Source organism: Theobroma cacao, chromosome 9 (assembly GCF_053813885.1).
Source record: "Theobroma cacao isolate CCN51 chromosome 9, ASM5381388v1, whole genome shotgun sequence".
NCBI classification, from domain to species: domain Eukaryota; kingdom Viridiplantae; phylum Streptophyta; class Magnoliopsida; order Malvales; family Malvaceae; genus Theobroma; species Theobroma cacao.
The window spans coordinates 45910624-45931525 of NC_142647.1; the positions used below are offsets into that span (position 1 = coordinate 45910624).

The following is a 20902-nucleotide window of genomic DNA, read 5'->3' on the forward strand; positions in this document are numbered from 1 at the left end:
AAGCTTAGAGTCAGAGAGGTATGTTTAGGGGTTTATTACTTTTGAATATGTACGTTAATGTTTAAAAGTAATGAACAAAGAAGGAATGGAAGACTAGGATCAACATTACCAAAACCATTCTTTAATTGTTGGTTTTTGTTTTCAGTTAAGATAATCGGTTTCAGTCTTTTGCCAGGCTATGTTCATTAGAGAAAGATGACAGGAACGTTCAATTCAGCTCATGTATAAATTTTGGACGCAAACCAGTCTTCGTGTGGCCTGTAGCTAAATCATCGTTTTCATGGCTTGAATAAATCCAAGAAAACTCTGTTTGGCATTATAATTTGGAATGGGCTTGTTTGATTGTAACAAGAGCAGACAAACAGAGACCTCAAATACCTGAAACCTCAATGGATTCGTGTGTTTTTCAATAGCAGTTGCAATGGCCAAACATAATGCCACTTCCAATCCAAACTGAAGCATGAATCTAACTAAACTCAGACAAGGAACATAAATATCAAATAGTTTAACCCAATCACTACACTGTTCATGCTTTACTCATTTCCATTGTTCTCATCTTCTTCTGCTTCTTCTTCTCCTTCTTCTCTTTCTTCTTCATTATCATCCTCCCCTTTATTTTGTTTGCTTTTACTTCCACTCTTGCCAGATGGCTCTTCCACCTTCCTCTTCTTCTTCACTTCTTTTTCCTTTGTTGCTCCACCCTTTTTCCCAGCATTCTTCCTCCTGAACTCTGGAAGGAAACCCATGAATCATTTTTCAATTAACGAAATGAAGAAAGGTTATTCCCTTGAATCCAAAAACAAAAGAAACTAACCAGCAAGGGAAGCCCTAAGAGGTTTAACAAATTCCGAGAATTCAATTTCTTCCAGTGCTTTAAACACATCCTCCGCATTTATCGTTTGCCTCCTCGATTCCTTGCAGATATCATTTGCCCTGCAAAATCAATTAACTCTCCAAATCCAATCATCACACAAAAACTTAATAAACCCTAAAAAAATTGGGGCTTTTTTTTTCTTACGTGGCGGAAAGGTAGTGGATGAAAATGCGAGCGCTTTCGGTGAAAGCGAGGAGGGCGTCTTTGTGAACGTTAATGTCGTAGTCGGGGGAACAATCGGAAAGCTTATCCTTCACCACCCGGCGCACGATAGCCTTCGGCAGTTCTTCTGCTTCCGGTACCGCTTTCTCCATTTTTCTCTGTGTTTTTTCTCCACAAATTTTTCCAAAGAAGTTGTTCTGGGCAAAGCCAGAGAGGTTTATATTTATTTATTTATTTAATTAATGGGTCTTGTTTCCCGCCATTGTTTCCAAGCTTTTCGCTGTTAATAATATGATGGATCCAGCCTTGTTGGTTCTGGGCTTAAGCCTTTTCAGTATTTATTGACTTTTTTAAATTAAAAAATATGAAAAGAATGTTAAATTCTGCCACTATATATAAAGAAATAATGAGCATTACATAATTTAATTATGAAACAAAATAGTATTATTTTACTCGGAATAATCGTATTATCATTTCAAAAATATTTTGTGTATACTTCATGACACTGGTAGTAGGCCTCATTGGTCAGGATAGAAGAATTTGGAAAGTAGAAACCCTTTAAGTCGACGTTTCTTGCGGCGATGCTCTGATGTCTTTGCTAGGCCAATTCACGGTGAAGTCAGCTTATTTTTGTAGCTCTAAGGGTGTGTTAGGGAGGGAGGAAATTAGCTATGGAACAAGGCTCTCCATTTGGCCGACTGCTGTGGACTGGACAGCATGTGTGCTACCAAAATTCAAATATTTTATGCAGGGCCGGCTTTAGCATAAAGTCGTCATAACCCTTGCTTTTAAGCCTCATAATTTTATATAATATAATTAATTATATTAAAATATATAAAAATTAAAATAATTTTTAAATTAAGTATCTATTGAATATTTATTATCTCTAACTTCTGTCTCTTAGTAATTTTTAACTACTTATCTCATTTCTTAAATTATGTAAAAATCAAAATAATTAATAAAATTACATATTCTTTCACTTTTTAAATTATATGTTTAATAAATTTCTATTTTATATTACTTATCAATTCTTATAATGTTAATAATTTTCCAATATTTTTTTATTTTCAATAAATCGAATATATTTTTAATGATCTCTAACTAACAATATTTTTTTAATTTTAATAAAAATCTCATTTAAATATTTAATTGCTTTAAACCTTTAAAAGTATTTAGTTGTCCCTGACTTTGCGTGGATACTAATACAGGGGACCTCAACAGCCCAAGCTTTTGAGGATGCCTACTATTTGGGAGGAGGATGTTTGCTATTGCTGCGTTTGCGGACAGCGCCAGGCGAGTTATTGCAACATGTTCTCTTCCAGTGTGAATTTAACACAACTGTTTTGGAGGCAGACTGCAATGCCCATATATAAAATCTCAGCTGCGTTTATGGTTGGCTGCTACAGAGTTTTGGGAGCTTTTTCTCACCCAGACTGCTGTACGTATGTATGTTTGTTGACTGCTTTGGAACAATCGGAATGGGTGTTTCCATGAACAATGGGCATGGTGTGGGCTAGAATGGTGGCTGTTTTAGCTAGCAGGATGATGGAGGATTTCCAGAATGGAGTTTTAAAGGTAAATGTCGATGCAGCCCATTATAAGAAGGATAATAATATGGCAGGTTTAGGAGCAGTAGAATCGACCATGTGGTGTGAAGTCTTTCCATGCACAAGCTCATGGGCTTGGTGTGGAGAGTGATTCACTAATGGCTGCCTGCCAAGGAAATCAATAGAACAGATCCAACCTTAGGGGGATGGAGTGGCATATTGCTTTTATAGTTGCAAATTTCAGGTGCTCAGTTGATGTGATGTTGGCTGTCAAAACTATTTTGGTTGGGTCAACCACTGATTCATTTGTCAACGTATTATTACTTTTTTGTTTAAAAACGTAGGATGTATCTCTGGAAACATCGATTCAAAAGCAAGATTGAACTCGGGAAAGTACAAAGACAGGGAGCCGCCTCCGCCTAATCGCAAGTACCATACACGCTTACGTAAACCATATGTCCGCGCGACAACGGGCCCCGCTGATTGCAATCATGACGTCTTCGATGTCACTTTAACTTAAACATATTTGACGGTCACATTCACATTCACATACATATCTCGTGGTTTCCATTGAAAACCCTCATTTATTTCAAATCGAACCTGCAAACTCCAAAAGAAAAAGCGAAGATAAACAAAGCCACCTCAACCGAAAACTCTGCACAAAAATCTTGAATTGTTTATACTTTGTTGAATCCATCAGATACCCGGGAAAGGAAAATCCAGAATTTTCTTGAGTTTTTCCGTCGAAATCAATGGCTTCTTCGAGGGGCTATTCATCTCATTCCTATGCACCATCAGCACCAGAGCTGCCCCCGCAATCCTACGGGCAGCAGCAGCAACAGGATAACTACTCTTCTAATCATCATGGCGGCTCTCCTCCTAGTCACAGCTATTACGGGCAGCACCAGCAGCAGCCAAGTTATGGGCAGGCTTCGTTTCCAGCAGGAACGCACCCAGAAGTGATAAGGGCGTTTGAGATGGTGGACAGGGATAGAAGTGGATTCATCGATGAAAATGAGTTGCAACGGGCTCTGTCTTCAGGCTACCAGAGGTTTAATATCAGGACTATAAGATTGCTCATGTTCTTGTTCAAGAACCCACATGATTCTCTCAAAATTGGTTAGCCATTTTCTTTCCTATCTCAATTAATTTGTTTGTTATCTTCAGTTTTCGGTTTCTTATTGATAATTAATTATGAGAACAATTTCCTTATTGCTATCTTCAGTTTTGTCCCTACCAACTAATGCTAATCATTGAGAAACTTCAGCATATTAAAGAAATCTGCATAAATGAGGCATGAGTCAGAGATTTAATGGTCTTAAAATCTAACAACTGTTGATTGAAAAAGGAATAATTGGAATTTTGAAGATTGAACAGCACCATTTTTTATCCGCTTAAATGTAAAGCTATCAGATTCAAATTTGACTTGGCATGATTCTTTTGCTTTCTGCTTTACTTTCCTGGACCTGGACCCATTCAATTAAATATGGTCTCCTTCCTGTTGCTAGTTTTTTTATCCTTAGCTTTTAAGAGTTTGCCTTTCCCTTTACTTTGTTGGTTCTTCTGATTTGTTTTTTCAAATCTTGCTAAGGTGTGTCTTTAGGACACTTGTCAAGGTTGTTATCCAGGAAAATATATTTCATTCAATGTATCAAAATTTTCATATTCATAATCAATTATTGCTTGTGGTCTAAGTAAAAAGAACTTTAGAAATAACCCTTAGGCACTTGTTATCTTTTCCAACTTTTTTCTTCCTTTTTTTTTTTTTTGTCTAAAGAGACATTTTAATTACATGATTGTTGCAAAAATTTCAATTTCAGGGCCCAGAGAGTTTGCTGCACTGTGGAGTTGCCTTGGTCAGTGGCGGGTGAGTGATTAAGCATTTTCTATGAATAGATTTTGGTCTCAACATTTTCCATATATTTTAATCTCTAATACTTTCATGCTAATATCATTTTTAAGCACTGAGTTAATGCTCATGGATTCGAAATTGTAGGCCATATTTGAGAGATTTGATAGAGATAGGAGTGGGAAAATTGATTTGATGGAACTGAGGGATGCTCTATACAGCCTTGGATATGCAATTCCACCTTCTGTCCTTCAGGTTCTAATTTCCAAGTATGACAATGGAAGTGGCAGGAAGGTTGAACTCAATTTCGACAGTTTTGTTGAGTAAGGCTTCTTCTCGAACACGTTCATTCTTCTTTTCTAACACGTTCATTCTTCTTTAATTTCCTTTCATTTTCATTGTATTGTTTCCCTTTAAAGATTTGAAATATGATAATCGATAATCTAATTGATGTTTTTTCATCTTGTTTTTGATTTGCAGGTGCGGGATGATTGTAAAGGTGAGAGATTGCATACTCCCTTTCTCTCCATTTAACTGCATCCAATCATCTTGAAATTTCTTGATTAGTAGTCAATAGTTTCCTATCTCAAATATTTATATTTGAGGAAGCGGTGATTCAGATCCGATTCTTTGAATACAGGAATACATGCGCCTATTATTAAGTCAAATACTCGATTATCCCTATCTACCAATGTAGCTTAATATGGTTCACTGTCGTACAAATGAGGCTGCTGCTATGCTTCTTCTTTTGCCATATGATTACATAATTGTTTGATAGGAGCTTTCATGCACTGGTTAAAGCATTGGAATAGTAATTTTATCATGGTTCTTGTTTTCAGGGCTTGACTGAAAAATTCAAGGAAAAGGATCCACGCTATACTGGTTCAGCAACGCTTACCTACGATTCATTCATGTCTATAGTCATTCCATTTCTTGTTTCATATGACTGACTTTGTATTATGATCATGAGCTTTGATTCAATCATTTGATTTTAGGCTACAACTATCCTCTTGAAGTGTACCCTTTGATAAATATTGTGATGAGTGTGAAGAATTTGCCTCTTTTTGCGACAAAAACAAGCACTACTAACAAGCATTTGGGACTGAATCATCCTTCGTCTTTGTAAGCACATCTACTCTAAACTGTTTTCTTTTGTCTTTATCTACACAGCGAGACGGAGAAAATAAGGTTGATTTTTGAGTAGCTGTGTTAAAAATTGCATTGTCTTCACTTGCAAATTCAAATTACAGGTCATTTAATCTGCAATAATTCATTATTATATTACTAAATTGAAAAATAGTAGACAAAACAAAAAAGAAATGGATAATCAAACGGTGTAGTACAAAAGAGACAATATTAAATCTATTTTTAATAATACCAACTAAAGAAAGAAATAGGGTAAAATATTCTCACATTTTTAAATTTGAATCGAAATTTTAAATGAGTTTATTAGTTTTTAAAATAGATATTTTGTTTTAAAAAAAAAATTTTATTAGATATATAGGTTCAACTGTTAGTCAATTGTTAATATTTTCGTTTATTTAATGACGTGATAATATTGAAACGATAAATTTATTTTTTATTAAGTTTAAAAATTATTATTATTATATAATTTTTATTAATTTTTTATAAATTTTAAAAAAATAGGAGAGCATTGATCGTTGCTGCCAAGGGAAGGGAGAACTCGACAATGCTCCTCAAGCTAAGGGAGCCAAGTGCTCCCCAGGCTAAGAAAGCGTCGATTTGGTGCTTCTTGGGGAGTTCGGCCGAGGCTTCGATTGTGGAGTGGTAGGTCTGTGTCAACCAGCCAACTTAAGAGAAAGGGGAAGAGTGAAAAAAGAAAAGAAAATATTTTAAATATTTTATGTTTATGTATTAATACTATTTAAATATTTGAAACGGAATGTATATTTTGAAAATTAATGAATTTGTATGTAATTATAATTAAAAGTTAAAAATGTCTGAGTATTTTTCTCAAAGAAATAATTGATTTCATAGATAAAAAAATAAATCTCAAATCCCTTCCCAGTGCTTAGATTTCTTTTTTGTATACTTGTGTACAATGATAGCATTAAAAATATCAGTACAAAATTGCTTAAAAAAATTTATAACATAGTTAAAAAGAAAGCTTTAAAGGGATTTCCTCGCTTAATCATGTGTCGGTTTCAAAGGGTGCTTAGAAAGGTTGAACAGAGTTTTCAAAAAGAGTCTAAAATTGTTCACACGAGTTATAGAGGGCTCTGCATGGATCGCATGCTTGAGTGTATTATATTTGGTCCGTATGCAACACACAGGTCTTACTCTAGTAATATTAATATCAAAGTAAGTTTTTAATTTTTTTTTCTTTCAAAATAAACTTATATTAACCATAAAAACTATATAAGGATAATAATTTTTCAAAATAAACATTTAAGTAAATTGAAAAGTTAAAAATTTTAAGAGAGAATTTTTTTGATAGGCGATTAGAATCAAATTAACCAACTAAAACCGATTAATGTGTAAAGTCGGTCAATTTGGTTAATATTTATATAGAAGTTGGTTAAATCAATTAATGAAATTTTCTAACCGATTTAATTGAATTAACCAATTATTCATTCTAATTCGTTGGAACAAATAAGTTAAGTAATAACAAGAATTTTAAACATAATGAAAATCTTTTTCTTTTTGAAGAAAACATAAATTTTTTAATATTTTAGAAAATGAATAAAATAATTTCATTAAAAAAGTGATAAGTAAAATTAGAAAAGGAATAAATTTTCTAAAACTAAATACCTCTAAATTATTAGAATATATATGTAACTCATTACCCATTAAAAAAATCAATTTTCTAATTTGTAACTATTTAGAATATTATTTTTTATACCTAAACATTTTTGCCCATTCAATTTTCACATAGAAAAGTAAAATGGGCACCAAATTGAATATTCCACAATTGTTGAGTCCCATTTGTGCAAATTAACCCTTGATTATGTCGTATTTTATTTTTTGTTTTATTTATTTTTCTCTCTTTCTCTTCTTCTCTGCCTCCCGAAGCTCAAGCGGCTCCTCTTTTCAGGGGTACACACTTTCAAGCTTCCAACTTTGCCAGAAACTCAAAGCCAGAGGCTTAAGAATAGACCCAAAAATAACTCCTTTTTGAGACCCCATTTCAGTAGTTCAATACCCTTTTGAAGGTATAAAGGTCTTACTATTAATTTCAATTTTTTTACATCTTTATTTCAAGCATTATGGCCTTATTGCTGATATGGGGTTCTACTATTGATTGGTTCATGCTTTAAAAATTGGGTCTTCTTGAGTAAATCTGTTGGGCTATTGATTAGTTTGATAATGTGTTTCTGTTATCGTTTCTGGTCTGGTGGGATTTTATTATCATATTTTTAGAAGCCAAAGTGAAATTAAATTTGCTATATTGTTCATTACTCTTTTGCTTTTGCGTTTGCATGTGCAGTGATACATAGGTGCCTACTATCATGTCATGGTCAAGACTTTCTAGTAGAATCAGTTTCTTGAATCAACAATTTTTGTCTCGTGAATCAAGGTAAGTATCATGTGTTACCAATATATTTGATCCTTGTAACTGTTTGTTTTCATTGAAAGCAAGGTATTTTACTTGGAGAACTAAGACAGAAATTTCTCCAGAAATTTGTTTTAGGAAAAACCTACTGGTTGTGAAAGACTGGTGTTCTAAATTTTTTATTCATATCTTGTTCTTTAGCCTTTAAAGGATAATCATTTGGATGCACTCAGCCTTTAGATTTTATCCTTTTGCAACTTCATTTTTCTCCCAACCCGAATGAAAGCTTCCTTTTCTGGGATGTGTACCACTTGGATGAAAATTTTTGTGTTAATCCAGGTTTCTTCCTGATGCTTTATATCCAAGATACAAGTTCTTTGAAGCTTCTATTGGGTGTGGCAACAATGCTTGGGGTTCGATGCCAAGATGTGACTTTAGCACAAGGCCTTTAACGAAGTCTTTTGATTTCCATCCTTATGGTTCTCAATGTTTTGGGAGATTGTCTCCCTTTAGCATTCAGCGGCATTATGCTTCACATGCTTCCCATGCTTCCAAAGAGAAAAAATCCAAAAAGACTCTTTTGTATCTTACAGCATTGGTTTTTGCAATGGTGGGAAGTAGTTATGCTGCTGTCCCTTTGTACCGAAGATTTTGCCAGGCTACTGGGTATGGCGGTACTGTCCAACGCCGTGAGGTGAAGCTGAGTTTATGTTATTCTTTTCTATCTTTTCACTATTTCAGAATTTCTTTTTTTTCTGTTGGTTTTTCACCAGAACAAATATTTGTTTTCTTTAGAGTGTTGAAGAGAAGATTGCTCGGCATGCAAAAGATGGGACAGTAGCAACAAGGTGCGCTTTCTAGGCTTTGGATGTAAGAGCTTATCTTAATCTCTGTTTTAAATAATTATGATCATACTATCCTTTCTAATAATTTGGTTGAGACTCTACAGCTATGTGTAATCCTTGTGTCATTTTTTGGGTTAAATTTGGTTCAGGGGTTTGTTTCGACTTATGACATACTCAGTTTCTACTTTTTGATATTTTCTGCTTAGATATGCATATGTTTCTTAAGATTTGTTATTGTCATGGTTCTTTTATTTTTGTCAAGTGAGATTTGTGCTAGAATGAGAGACATGAGTTTCAATAATATTGATAAGGGTTTCTTCCAACTGGTGTAACCTTTTTGCTTCACTTATACAGCATGAAATCTTTCCCTCAATAAAAGGCATGTTACTATTCATCTTAGTAGAAAAATGATGGAATTGTTTGTTGCAAGAAGCATTTTTCTCAAGTGGGATTGGAAAACAACTTAAACGACACCACTAATGGTCATAGGATGTTGTTTTTCCTCTAAAAGGAAGAAGGGAGTGAGATGCTTTGTTAGATATTCGGTTTGATAAGATTGACCGCGAGATATCCCTGTCTTCCAACCATGCACTTGCTTCATACAACATGCTACTTCAATACAACACAGTAACAAATAGGAGTCAGGCAGTTAGATTTAGGATTATTCATCAGTTCTCATCACCCGGTTTGTTCATTTTTATTCAATTTAATTTATGCATTTCTAAGACTTGCTACTGTGAAGCATTAGACTTTATCACAATGGAGTCTTCTTATTCTTCTTCTATGTATTTGATCTTGAGAAATTTGTGCTTACCCTTGCAGGGAGATAGTTGTCCAATTCAATGCTGATGTGGCAGATGGAATGCCCTGGAAATTTATTCCGACTCAAAGAGAGGTGCTTAAGTTTTCTCTGTGGATTTTGGGCATTTTTAAGTGATGGCTTCGTTTTGTCTTCTATTTATTTATTTTTTCTGCTAGGTGAGAGTCAAGCCTGGAGAAAGTGCCCTTGCATTTTATACTGCTGAAAATCGAAGTTCAACGCCCATAACTGGTGTCTCTACATATAACGTCACCCCTATGAAGGTACTGATACTTACACATGCTCTGTAATTAACATTGGACTAGTTGAATTATTTGTTATTTCTAGAATTTGAGTTATTGGCATGTGTTAGATCTGGGTTGACCTCTCATGCATTATTTGGCTGTGAGCCTTTAGGATTTTTGACATTCTCTTTCTAGCTGTCTAAATCTTTTTCAGTCTTGACTTATGGTATTTACTTTTCCTTTCTATAGTATTTGCTCAAATGGTCAAGTTAGTCCTTGCCGTTCCATTTTTACTACACGTATAACTTGGATTGAGAAAACTCTGTGTCTGCCAAGCTCTGCTTCTCACCGATCCTTGTGAATCTGTAGTTCCCATGATTGTAATCTCTTCCCCTCTCTCTCTCTCTCCATGTCTAAATTTCTTTCCAAAATTTTTGAATGGTATCATTGTGAATCTATGTCTAGCCCCTATCAAGTATGCTTAAATGCTGGCGATGTCATTCTTTTAGGTTTATAGTATTGCTTTGGGGCTTCTAGGAGTGACAATAGGAGAATGTGCAATTTTGTTTTTCTTTTGGTCTCAGCCAAGAAGAGCCTGAATAAAACCATTGTCTTCAAGTTTATGATTAAATTCTTCTGTTGCTTGGAGTCAGATGCTAGATTAACTGTTTTCAATTGGATGATCCCATGTCATCAGAAGGAAAGATGTATTGCACTTGACTTTTCTTTTCATTGTCCTTTTTGCAAGAAAAAAGTTAGTAAATATGATTATACTACCTGGTTGTGTATGGTTGGCCTAAAATCTCCAACAGCTAGTTGGAATTCCAGTTTCTTCTTAAAGAGAGTTGAGGAACTTAACTTTGCTATTACAGTCTTGAGAGATGGGCCCTGAGGCAGGTGAAAAACAGTCACTTCCAGATTACGAAGAACAATAGTTGTTGTTGTGCTTTTGGTTACAGTTGGCATCTTTATTTATCCTCTACTGTATTTGTTTTGGATGTTTTACTTTGTATGATAACTATCTCCAAGTTAGCTAAGATAAGAAACATTAAGTATGAAATATTATGAACTTGTTAAAGGGATAATGAGAAAGAAAAGGGAAGAAAAGAAATCTTTGGACTGAAAAAAATAATTATGTTGAAGCACATTAACTTGTACGTTTTTCTTGTTCCTTTTTCAGGCTGCAGTTTACTTCAATAAAATACAGTGCTTTTGCTTTGAGGAGCAGCGCCTTCTTCCTGGAGAGCAGATTGACATGCCTGTAAGTGGTGTTTTGTTTAAAAATAAAATAAAATAAATTGTTTACTGTTTTTAAGGCAAAACTCATTTGCGATCATTGACTTGCTTGTACTTTTTGCAGGTTTTCTTCTACATAGATCCTGAGTTTGAAACAGATCCCCGAATGGATGGTATCAACAACCTGATCTTATCTTATACATTTTTCAAGGTTTCTGAAGAATAAATGGGGAACTAATAAATTCATAGTGAAAATAGAACATGTTCACATGAGAATAAAACTGTTAGGTTCAAGGAACCAAACTTTTTTGTGATACGATTAGATAGGATCTTGTTTTGTGCACAAGGAGAAACCGGACCCCATTGATATACAGGGAGAAAGAGGACAAGAAACATAATTTTGTAGCAATTCTTTTGGTAGTACCTTCTTCTTTCCACCTCTTTGTGGTGGAAGTCTATTCTTGGTGTGTGCCAGGTTTGGGCCCTCTTTAGAGGTGCTTTTCCTTCCCCTCCCAAAACAAAACTAACTGCTTGTACCTTAGGTCTATATTTTTCCTTTCTCTTGTTATCAGTTTCGATTTTCTTTCAATGTTCCCTATGCTTATGTAATTTGAAGAACTATTTTCTTATCATAACTATTTGTTTAAATTTGTCTTGTAGTTCTACTATGGAGCAATTGCAAATGTCACTGTTTTTCACATTGTTTGTGTTTTCTCTAGGAGGGAGTTCCCATCAAATTAGACAGTTGGATAAGAGGGATGGGGGATTTGAGTTAGAGAGCGAGGAAGTTGCCAGAAAGGATGAGAAAAAAATGGGGGGAAAGGGATGGTGAATTTCATGTGGCCATGCCACAGCAACATATATTTCTTTTCTTCCTTATTGCTCGGTGTCATGGAATTGGGTCTTTATTGCACATACTTCTATATAGTTTAAAATTTTAAATGCACATACTACATGATTTGAGCTGCAGGTGTTCATGGCAAAGCATTCATGACATTGTGGTGGTCATGCTTTTAGCCATGACTGTTGATTTTCAAGATGGTTGAATGGTACTCGAGGCTTAGAATTGAATTTTTGCAGTTGTTGCATCTGCAGTTTTAGTGACTTTTAGTCATTTGAGATTCAACCCATATCATTTTCTTGCTCAATCTATTTATATAGTTTATAATCATGTGTTAAAGAAATATTTAAAGGGAAGAGAAAGAAAGAAAATCAGAAACATTCTGAAATTAACTAAAAGATATAAAGGTGTAATGTCATATAACAATACTAAAACAATCTATTTCAGTATCCAAACTAAGAATCCCATCCCCCCTAGTAGTACACCAGAGAACAACATGAAACTAACTGAAGCCCTGTAAAATCTTCACCAAGTTCTCCTTTTATTATGTTTTTTTGTTTAAAGAATCTATATCTAATTAAACTATCATCTGTTAGTGACTAATTGTTTTTGGCTTTTTTTTTTTTGGTAATACTTAATCATTTTCTAAAGTTTATAAACTGGTGCTCTCCTCCGCTGGATCAGTGCTTTGTCTCCCTGTAAACAAATGAAGCAACCCATCAATCAATCATACCATATGCAGGGAAAGAATATCAAATGTATTTGTTAATTGGTTCAAAATACAGGTAATGAGGTAGGTTTTAGTCAATTTCCCTGATTCATCATCATCCTTTTTCTTAGGATGTAGATTGATGCTTCCTCTCAGCATCATAAATTTTACATGATGTCTGAAGATCAAAGCAATCTAAAACCATCCGTTGATCAAAAGAACAACAATGGGACCATGGAAGAGACCTGTTTGATGTTCACTAGTTCATGCAAATAACTTGCTACTAATGTTTGCAAATCTGTTTCATCACACTTTTTATGTGGCTCATGCCTGTCTACAAAAATTACTAGTATTGCTTGAGATTGTACAACTCTGACCAGACAATTGCCTTTCAACTTTTGTCAGGTTTGATTGTGCAACCAACCAAGGATCGAAAATTGATGTAGCTAGGGCGGTCACTAGGTTGAATGGTCAAATAAATTCGTCTATCTGTCAATCTTATCCATTGGCTATGCTGATGCAAGTTCTCCATAATTCAAAGGCATGGTCCATGAAGTTGAAACCCACCTGCCCACTTTAATTTCAAAGTATTGATTATGGCTAAAACAAATTGGATTTCAAACATACTGTATATATTTGATATATCTTACCTAAGTAGCCTAAAAGCACGTTGTTTGATTTAGAAGGTTTTGATCTTCCCATATGGGGAATGGCCTTATATAAAAAACAGAAAACCAGGGAATATTTACAGGGATTTTGGGCAGCTTAAATTGACTCTAATTTGACAGAGGAAAGTATTTTTGCTTTGAATGGGAAGGCCTGCCAAAAAGTTCAGCAAAAGAGTTGAAAAATGACATGGGTTAGACACTGATATAAAAGCTGATGCCATGAATTGACCTTTTTGGGAAAGAATGAAAGAGGAGCAGACAAAGAGCAAACCCATCTTTAGAGATAGAGCTCACCGACTCAAGTTTTAGTTTTTGGAGGTTTTAGGACAGAAAAGGAGGAGTAAAAAAAAAGGGATAATGTGAGAAGTGGCTGCCGTTAGAGGGATTCTAATGGCTTTTCTTTTCGCGATGGAAGCCAATTTGGACTTTTGTCTAGCTGAAGACAAAGCAGAATTTCAACACGTAAAAGATTCACATGCATGATTGAAACTTTGCAAGTTGAGATAATAAGAGGATGGAGACCCATTACCATATTTTAAATGATAAAAAATATAATATAATTGTGTTTTAGGCATGAGACTTTATGTCATGAATTGGAGTTTTACACACCAGCAAGTTGTTCCATAGCAGCATTCTGAGGGTCCTGTTTAGGGATACCATGGGGTAGAAACCTTACAAGAAAATAATTCCAAATTCTCTTCCAGATGATTTGAAGACTTTTTTAAATATAAAATTATAAAAAAAAAAAAACCCTTAATATCTGTCTGTCCAATGAAATCTAAGATTAATTATCCAATCATCTGTTGGGCTGCACCCGAGCTTTTGACTCATTGATTGGTGCATTAAGAAGAAAAAAAAAAAATCTGTTGGGCCAATGCTGATGGAACCCTTTAAGTGCCTGGTTTCCACCATCTAGACATGTATCCAATAGGAAAATGCCCTTTGTTCCCTTCCAACATTTTTTTTCCTTGACACAAGAAATCCCACTCATTTGCATACGCCCTGAATACTTCAACTACCCCAACCCCAAGTATTTTCTGAGTTCAAAGGATCAGAAAGAAGGTCAACAACATGAAAAACACACTCTCTTGCCAACACATTTAACCTCTATGAGCCTATTTCAAGTCAAGTCATGAAACATGAACTGGGGAAAGAACAACTTAGAGGATTAGACTCTAGTGCCCTAAGGTCCATCCACGGTCACATGTAAATGGATCCTACATTCATGGCCTCACGTGTATGTGAGCATGGACCACATTGGTACTTCTAGAATAGGGATGAATAACTGTGATGGTTATTAATTGGTGCTCCAACAGTTAAAAAAGGTATTGAATATCTCACCTCAAATTTCCTCTGTTATTTGAAATGTCTCCGCAATACTGTTTTCCCTTATGATCATCCCTCCCTTACTAGCCAAATTCACATGATTTCAGGCGGAGATTAAGTATGCTATAACCAAGATCAGTAGACCGAAGACAGATAATGCCTGCAAAACAATTAAAAATGATAGAGAATAGAGAGATGTCATTATTTGAATAACAGGCTTGAGTTATTGACAAACTAATGAATCGAGAAAAGAATATTTTTAGAACATCAAACTGAGAAGAGATTGTAAAGGTGATACTAAGGATAAAGAGTATGTTTCTTACATTTTTTGTGCTATCTGATGAATATACCAACTCGGGAAGATAACCCTGCACTCCAATGTTATAAACTGGGGTGCCATCAGGGTAGTAGAGTCCATAGTTTCTCTCTGATGTTGGACCGTCCTTTAAATTCTCATTAAAAAGTGCAAAAACATATATGTCAATCGGGACATTTGGTTTTGCCGGTGTGCCTTGTTTCTGTTCTATTCTTTTCAACAGATTGCCATTATACAATCCTGCATTCTCTGATGTAGCTCCTACTTCATTTTCATCCCCTTTGGAAGGCCAACCTGTCTCAGAAACCCTGACTTCAATATCCGTATGCCCCATTGCTTTGATAGCTGAATAAACAGCATCAACTTGAGCATACAACATATTATCATATTTCAAATTGGTAATTGAATCCACTGTCCCTTGATTAGGCTGGAAAAGCACGTAGTCTATTGGCACCTCGTTCGGGTTATCTTTGTATGCAAAATAGGGATATGCATTAATCAAGAAAGGTGACTTGACCTGAGCATGAAAATTCAAAATTGCATGTAGATATTCTCCAAGATCTTGCCTAAAAGCCCCTGCCGAAGGAGGATAGGAGACACCTAAGATATCAAGAGAATGTGCGCTTGTGACAGTTACTTGTTTGTCAAGGCCAAGATCAACAAGAGTCCTGTAAACTGTTTGCATTGCTGGGAGGAGATTCGACCATTGCTGAGTATCATTGCTTTTGAAGACCTCATTCCCCACAGTGATGCAAGTGATCCTGGTCTGAGGGAGGTGGGCTTGAACTCGCTGCAGAACCCAGTTTTGAGCTTTGACAGGATCAGTCATGTTCTGAAGGTACTCGTTCCCGAGTCCAATAATAAAATCAACATTTGTATTGGAGAAGGCAACAAGAACATTCGGATCTGCATCATACAGTTTTACTCTGCTAATATTGAGGGATCTGAGGAGGTAGGCGACACGGGAAGGAGAAGGAAGATTGTTTGCTAAATGGCCATAGTTGATTCCAACTCCGAGACCAAGGATTTGGGCTGGTGAATCTGAAACCAGAATAAAAAGAAGTGAATCATAAGAAAAAGAAGCAAGAAAGGACCAAAATAGATGAGTGAGAAATGAGTGATTATAATATGGCCCAGAACAAAAAAATTATAGTATGCTACCATTAAAAGAAGAAATTCAAAAACAAATAATAGATAACCAATGAGTATTCATTTGAAAAATAAGTCAAGATGCCTAGAATTCGTTTCCAAAAGAGCAAAAAAACAAAAAATCCAACTCATGCAGAAAACTTTAGTTTATTTGAACAGAAATAAATCATCATTAACAAATTATATCTGCATAGTGACCATTTAGCAGCCAGAAACGATCACATATCATATCAAATGAATTGCACTAAGCTGAAATAGTAATACAGATTGATTTTGCATGAAAATTGTAAAAAGAAGAAGATCTTGAAATGCCATGTTGATAAAACTTGAGAGAAACTCTGTTTTACTTCCTTATAGAAAGAAAAAACAGAATGGAAACCCATAAACCCAGAAACTCAAATGCAAAAGGCAAAATGAAAGTTTGATTCTTGGGTTACTACTTAAAAAAAAAAAAAAGGGAAACTCTGAAACTTTAACCAAAAAGGTTTTCCTTTTTCTTCTCCTTTGTGTTGTTATCTTTTGAGCATTTTTTTCATCCGGCAACCCAACAAAGAAATGAGAGAACAGTTGAAACAAAGAAAAAGAAACCTGAGAAAGTGAGAAGAACTAAAAGCAGTCTGAAGAGAAGAGAACAGGCAGCCATAACTGATCTGATCTTGTCTTAAACCAAGACCCTTAACCAACCCCTTTCAGCGACGACGTCTCATCTGCCACCTAAACTTCCTCCCTCTCTCTCTCTCTCTCTCTCTCTCTTTATATTACGCAGAACCCTCTGTTAGCTCTGTTTAACCAACGTATTCTCTCTCTCTTCTGTAATAAGAAAATAGCACTTTTTTTAATAGTAATTTTTTATGGGTTTTACATGAACTGTAATTCTAACACGTAATTGATCACTGTCTGGTAGTTTATTATTATTATTATTATTATTTTAACTAGCCTTGTTTCAGGTGATTTACCACATAGTTATTTGATTTTCCATATCTGCCCCTGCTTTTTTTTTTATCTTATTAAGTGCTTGTTCGGTCTGTTTTTTTTTTTTTCAATTTATTTACGTTTTATAAGTAAAAATTAAGTCAAATATAAATTTTAAAAAACTCTTAAAAAAAGTAAATTTTTTTAAAAAAGTAAAATTAAAAAAAAAAACTTTTGGAAAAGCTTCTATGAGAAGCTTTTTCTTCTATTCTTTTAAATATGTAAGAAAATTTTTATTTTTGTTTAAAAAATATTCTCATCTGTTAAATATAATTACAATATTACCTTCTCAAAAAAAGAAATACCCTTTATAATAATTTTAACTAATTATAACTTATAAAAAAAAATTTATCAAACAATTTTAGTTTAATTTTAAAAGTTATTATTTTTCATAAAACCTTTTAAGTTAGAAAAAAATCAAGCCAAATAGACTCTAAAAATTAAAAATGATTTCATTAGCTGTCGGGGAAGAAAATTTTGAGAAGGAAAGTCCTAGTGCCTAAAAGGATTCAACTCAATTCTTCTAATAGGAAGTTTAGTAGGAAGATTTCTCTTCTTTCTTGTAACACGATGTCACACTCGTATCGGCTGCTGCAGAGAATTTCTGTTCTACGTCTCGATTGTTCACACATTAACATCTTCGATCACGATAGGTTATTTGACATGTCAATTTTTACGTATTTTTATAATATCATTTATAAATTAACTATTTATGACGTGTTTCATTACGTTTTTTATTTATCACGTGTTTTGTTTCGTTAATAATTTTGTTGAAGGTATTAAGATTTTTTTAATAGTTTGAAATTTGATGATATAAATTCTGTTCTATGTCTTGATTGTTCACATATTAGTATTTTCGATCACAATAGTTTATTTGACATGTCAATTTTTACGTATTCTTATAATATCATTTGTAAATTAATTATTTATGACGTGTTTCATTATGTTTTTTATCTATCACGTGTTTTGTTTCGTTATTAATTTTTTTTAGAGGTTTTAGGATTTTTTTAATAATTAGAAAATTGATGATATAAATTTGACATCATCTCTTTTTAGATATTCTTTGTACAAGTCGCTATTGGAATAGAAAAAGACTTGTATAAATATCTCAAGTTGTTAGTATATTTATGAAGGTCCTTTCTAATTTGATTTCTTTGGTTTTATTTTCTTATTATTTTCCAAATTTATTGGCTGGCCGTGAAATATATTAATTATGTTCTTATTGGCCCTTGTAAGTAACTTTGTTGCTCGTGGAGGTATAAGAGTTTACATCATCTCTTTTGTACCCAATAAAACCTTGAGTGTATGTTTCATTTTCCCTCATATTATTGAATTCATACAAGCAGATGGTCAAATCCTTTAATTGTCTAAACCCAAAAGGTCAAAAAAAGGGCATCCTATTATTATCATGTAATGTTGCGTTTAAAGGTAAACTTAGTTGCAAGAGTGTTCATACACAAGGCACAGAATCTTTCCTTTATGTAGTCTTAATCTATTCTTAAGCTACCATACAATCCTGCCTTTATATATTTAAAATACATTCTTTACAACAATCGATAATTTTTTTTTTTATGGAATATTAATACGTGACGGCTCTCTACATAGTGACAATCCATTTTACACATGAATTTTTTAATATCGCTTGATTTTAATAATATTGTGTATATATTCATTTGAAGAAAATTGATTTCAAGACGTATAAGTTCCAGTAATTTCTTACAATAACACATTAAACATGTAAACGTAGTCATAAATTCTTGTTTGCTAAAGACCCAACATTACAAAAGGAATCAATTGAACAACTTGTGATAAATAACATACTCTCTTTATTTTAAGGGTTGCCTGCAAAAGTCACAGATGCTTCTTTCTTTTTATGTATTGCTTGAATTATATGAGTTTGCATTATATTTATTAAATTTTATAATAAAAATTTAACTAAGAAACTCGAGAGCTTGACTTATTAAATCTCATGAACAATCAAATTAAAGAGGATACTCTTGAATTGATTAATATTTGTTTCTTCGATTACTGTATTGTATTCCCTGAACTTAACCACGTCTGCAAATGGTGGCACTCCATTGAGAATCTTAATATTTAGGCTACCAAACCACAAGGTGACCAATTATATTCATCCACGTGGTAGTATTGTGACCGGTGTCAGACGGAGAATATCTTTGATTGGACTGACAGAAGTCGGTGGCAGGACAAAAAAACGGTAGAAAAGAGACTTTTCCAAGGTCTAAAAAGTGATACGGGCGAGGTCGGATCCCAAGGGGAAATTGCTATCAATTAATTACCGTTCCTTTTTCAAAAACACAAAATAAAAAATATATATATATTCTTTGGGGCTGACGCGAATCTTGAAGTAGAGCGCACTTGTTAACCACCGCGTCCGTCGCTTTCATCACCTAGGTCGGCTGACACCTCAGCAGCCGCACGTGTCCTTTTTGCTGTCCAATTTTTTTTTCCAAAAATACTTTCTAATTTTTACATATAAGAATCAGTTCTCTCTCCACCTCTCAAATAAGAGGTATTTTAGAAAAAAATTATTTTTTAATTTTAACTATTTTTAATAAAAAAAAATTTTTCGAATAAAATTATTTTGAATGAAACCTCTTCATATTAAACTTTTTGAATAAAATTATTTTGAATGAAATCTCTTCATATTCAAGCGCATATGTTGAAAAAAATTTATTACATATCATGCTTAAAGTGTTTAACTTTAAAAGTTTATATCTTAGTAAAATATAAAGATTGAAATCAAATTACACATCATGTTTGAAAAAAAAAAAAAAAAAAAAATTACACATCATGTTTAAAAAATAATGTTGTTCTACGTTATATTTTAAAAAATCTTATTATATATCGTATTAAACAAAAGTTGATACATGTCATATTTAACGTCTCTAACTTCAAGAATTTATATTCTAGTAAAATACAAAGATAGAGACCAAGTTACACGTTAAAAAAAATTTGTTACACATTATGTTGTTATACGTCATATCAAGTGTTTAACTCAAAGAGTTTATGTTCTAATGAAATACAAATATACATATCACATTACAAAACATATTAAAGCATGCCATATTCAATAGAGTTAAAAAAATTATTACACATTATATCTAAGGTGTTTAACTTCAAGAGTTTATATTCTAATGAAATACAAAGACAGATATCATGTTACAAATATATGTTTAAAACATATCATATTCAATAGATTTGTTACACGTCAAATGCATTAGAATTGTTACATGCTGGCGTGACGTGTAACAACTCTAGACAGAGATAGAAATTGGCAGCATCACAGAGGGATGTGAGAGATGTGGGAGAGAAAAATCGAGAACATAACATACTAATACAATTAGAGAGAGCTAGATGGTAAGAGAGAGAAATTAGCAGCACAACAGATAAATGTGAGAGAGAGAAATGGAGAAGGAAATTGTGATAAATAGTTTAATTTGTCTGAAATGGTTTCAAGTATATTTTTGTCAAATCATGATAAAATATGAATAAAAATAGTTAACTTTATATTAAAAGTTTTTGTTGAAATAATCTTATAAAGTTGACTATTTTTTATAATTTTCTTTTTAAAATTTTATGTAAAAAGTGATTAAAGATCTATCAAAATTATATATTTTTAAATTTATACCTATAATAATAAAAAAAACTAAGAAACAATTACTATTACCACCACCACCACCACTTTAATTTCATTCGTGGCTGCCAACAACACGTTTAAGTTGCTCTCCATAGGATAGTAAATTTAACTTTTGAGAAAAAAGTATAGTATATGTTTGGCATATGATACTTGCACTTTTCTTGTTCTCAAGTTTGTTTTTTATGTAGGGTT

At 33.5% G+C, this 20902-nt stretch overlaps 4 protein-coding genes across 6 annotated transcripts; 2 read left to right on the forward strand and 2 right to left on the reverse strand.

The window, feature by feature from the left end:
* Positions 1–375: 375 nt before the first annotated feature.
* Positions 376–1243, reverse strand: NF-YB11 (nuclear factor Y, subunit B11). Its single transcript, XM_007015742.3, has 3 exons — positions 1019–1243; positions 815–933; positions 376–730 (listed from the first exon to the last, which is right to left on the reverse strand). The coding sequence occupies exons 1-3, from the start codon at positions 1186–1188 to the stop codon at positions 534–536; spliced, it is 486 nt and encodes a 161-aa protein (XP_007015804.3). The 5' UTR covers positions 1189–1243; the 3' UTR covers positions 376–533.
* Positions 1244–3136: 1893 nt separating this feature from the next.
* Positions 3137–5539, forward strand: LOC18590312 (Calcium-binding EF-hand family protein). Its single transcript, XM_018127213.2, has 5 exons — positions 3137–3702; positions 4404–4450; positions 4580–4755; positions 4913–4931; positions 5272–5539. Exons 1-5 carry the CDS (start codon positions 3336–3338, stop codon positions 5380–5382), a joined length of 720 nt encoding a protein of 239 aa, XP_017982702.2. The 5' UTR covers positions 3137–3335; the 3' UTR covers positions 5383–5539.
* Positions 5540–7430: 1891 nt separating this feature from the next.
* Positions 7431–11719, forward strand: LOC18590313 (cytochrome c oxidase assembly protein CtaG / Cox11 family). The gene is made up of 8 exons (XM_007015745.3): positions 7431–7605; positions 7881–7970; positions 8286–8640; positions 8742–8794; positions 9614–9686; positions 9770–9874; positions 11016–11096; positions 11196–11719. The coding sequence occupies exons 2-8, from the start codon at positions 7903–7905 to the stop codon at positions 11295–11297; spliced, it is 837 nt and encodes a 278-aa protein (XP_007015807.1). The 5' UTR covers positions 7431–7605; positions 7881–7902; the 3' UTR covers positions 11298–11719.
* A 581-nt stretch (positions 11720–12300) lies between these two features.
* On the reverse strand, positions 12301–16869 carry LOC18590315 (Glycosyl hydrolase superfamily protein). 3 transcript variants are annotated; one of them, XR_016028394.1, is made up of 4 exons: positions 16669–16869; positions 14939–15972; positions 14631–14775; positions 12301–12608 (listed from the first exon to the last, which is right to left on the reverse strand). XR_016028394.1 is itself a non-coding variant. In XM_088809961.1 (3 exons), exons 1-3 carry the CDS (start codon positions 16721–16723, stop codon positions 14719–14721), a joined length of 1146 nt encoding a protein of 381 aa, XP_088666087.1. In that variant the 5' UTR covers positions 16724–16869; the 3' UTR covers positions 14625–14718. The 3 variants fall into 3 exon arrangements, 1 of the variants encoding a protein (XP_088666087.1); XR_016028395.1 differs by having other exon boundaries at positions 12554–13195; XM_088809961.1 differs by lacking the exon at positions 12301–12608 and having other exon boundaries at positions 14625–14775.
* Positions 16870–20902: the final 4033 nt, after the last annotated feature.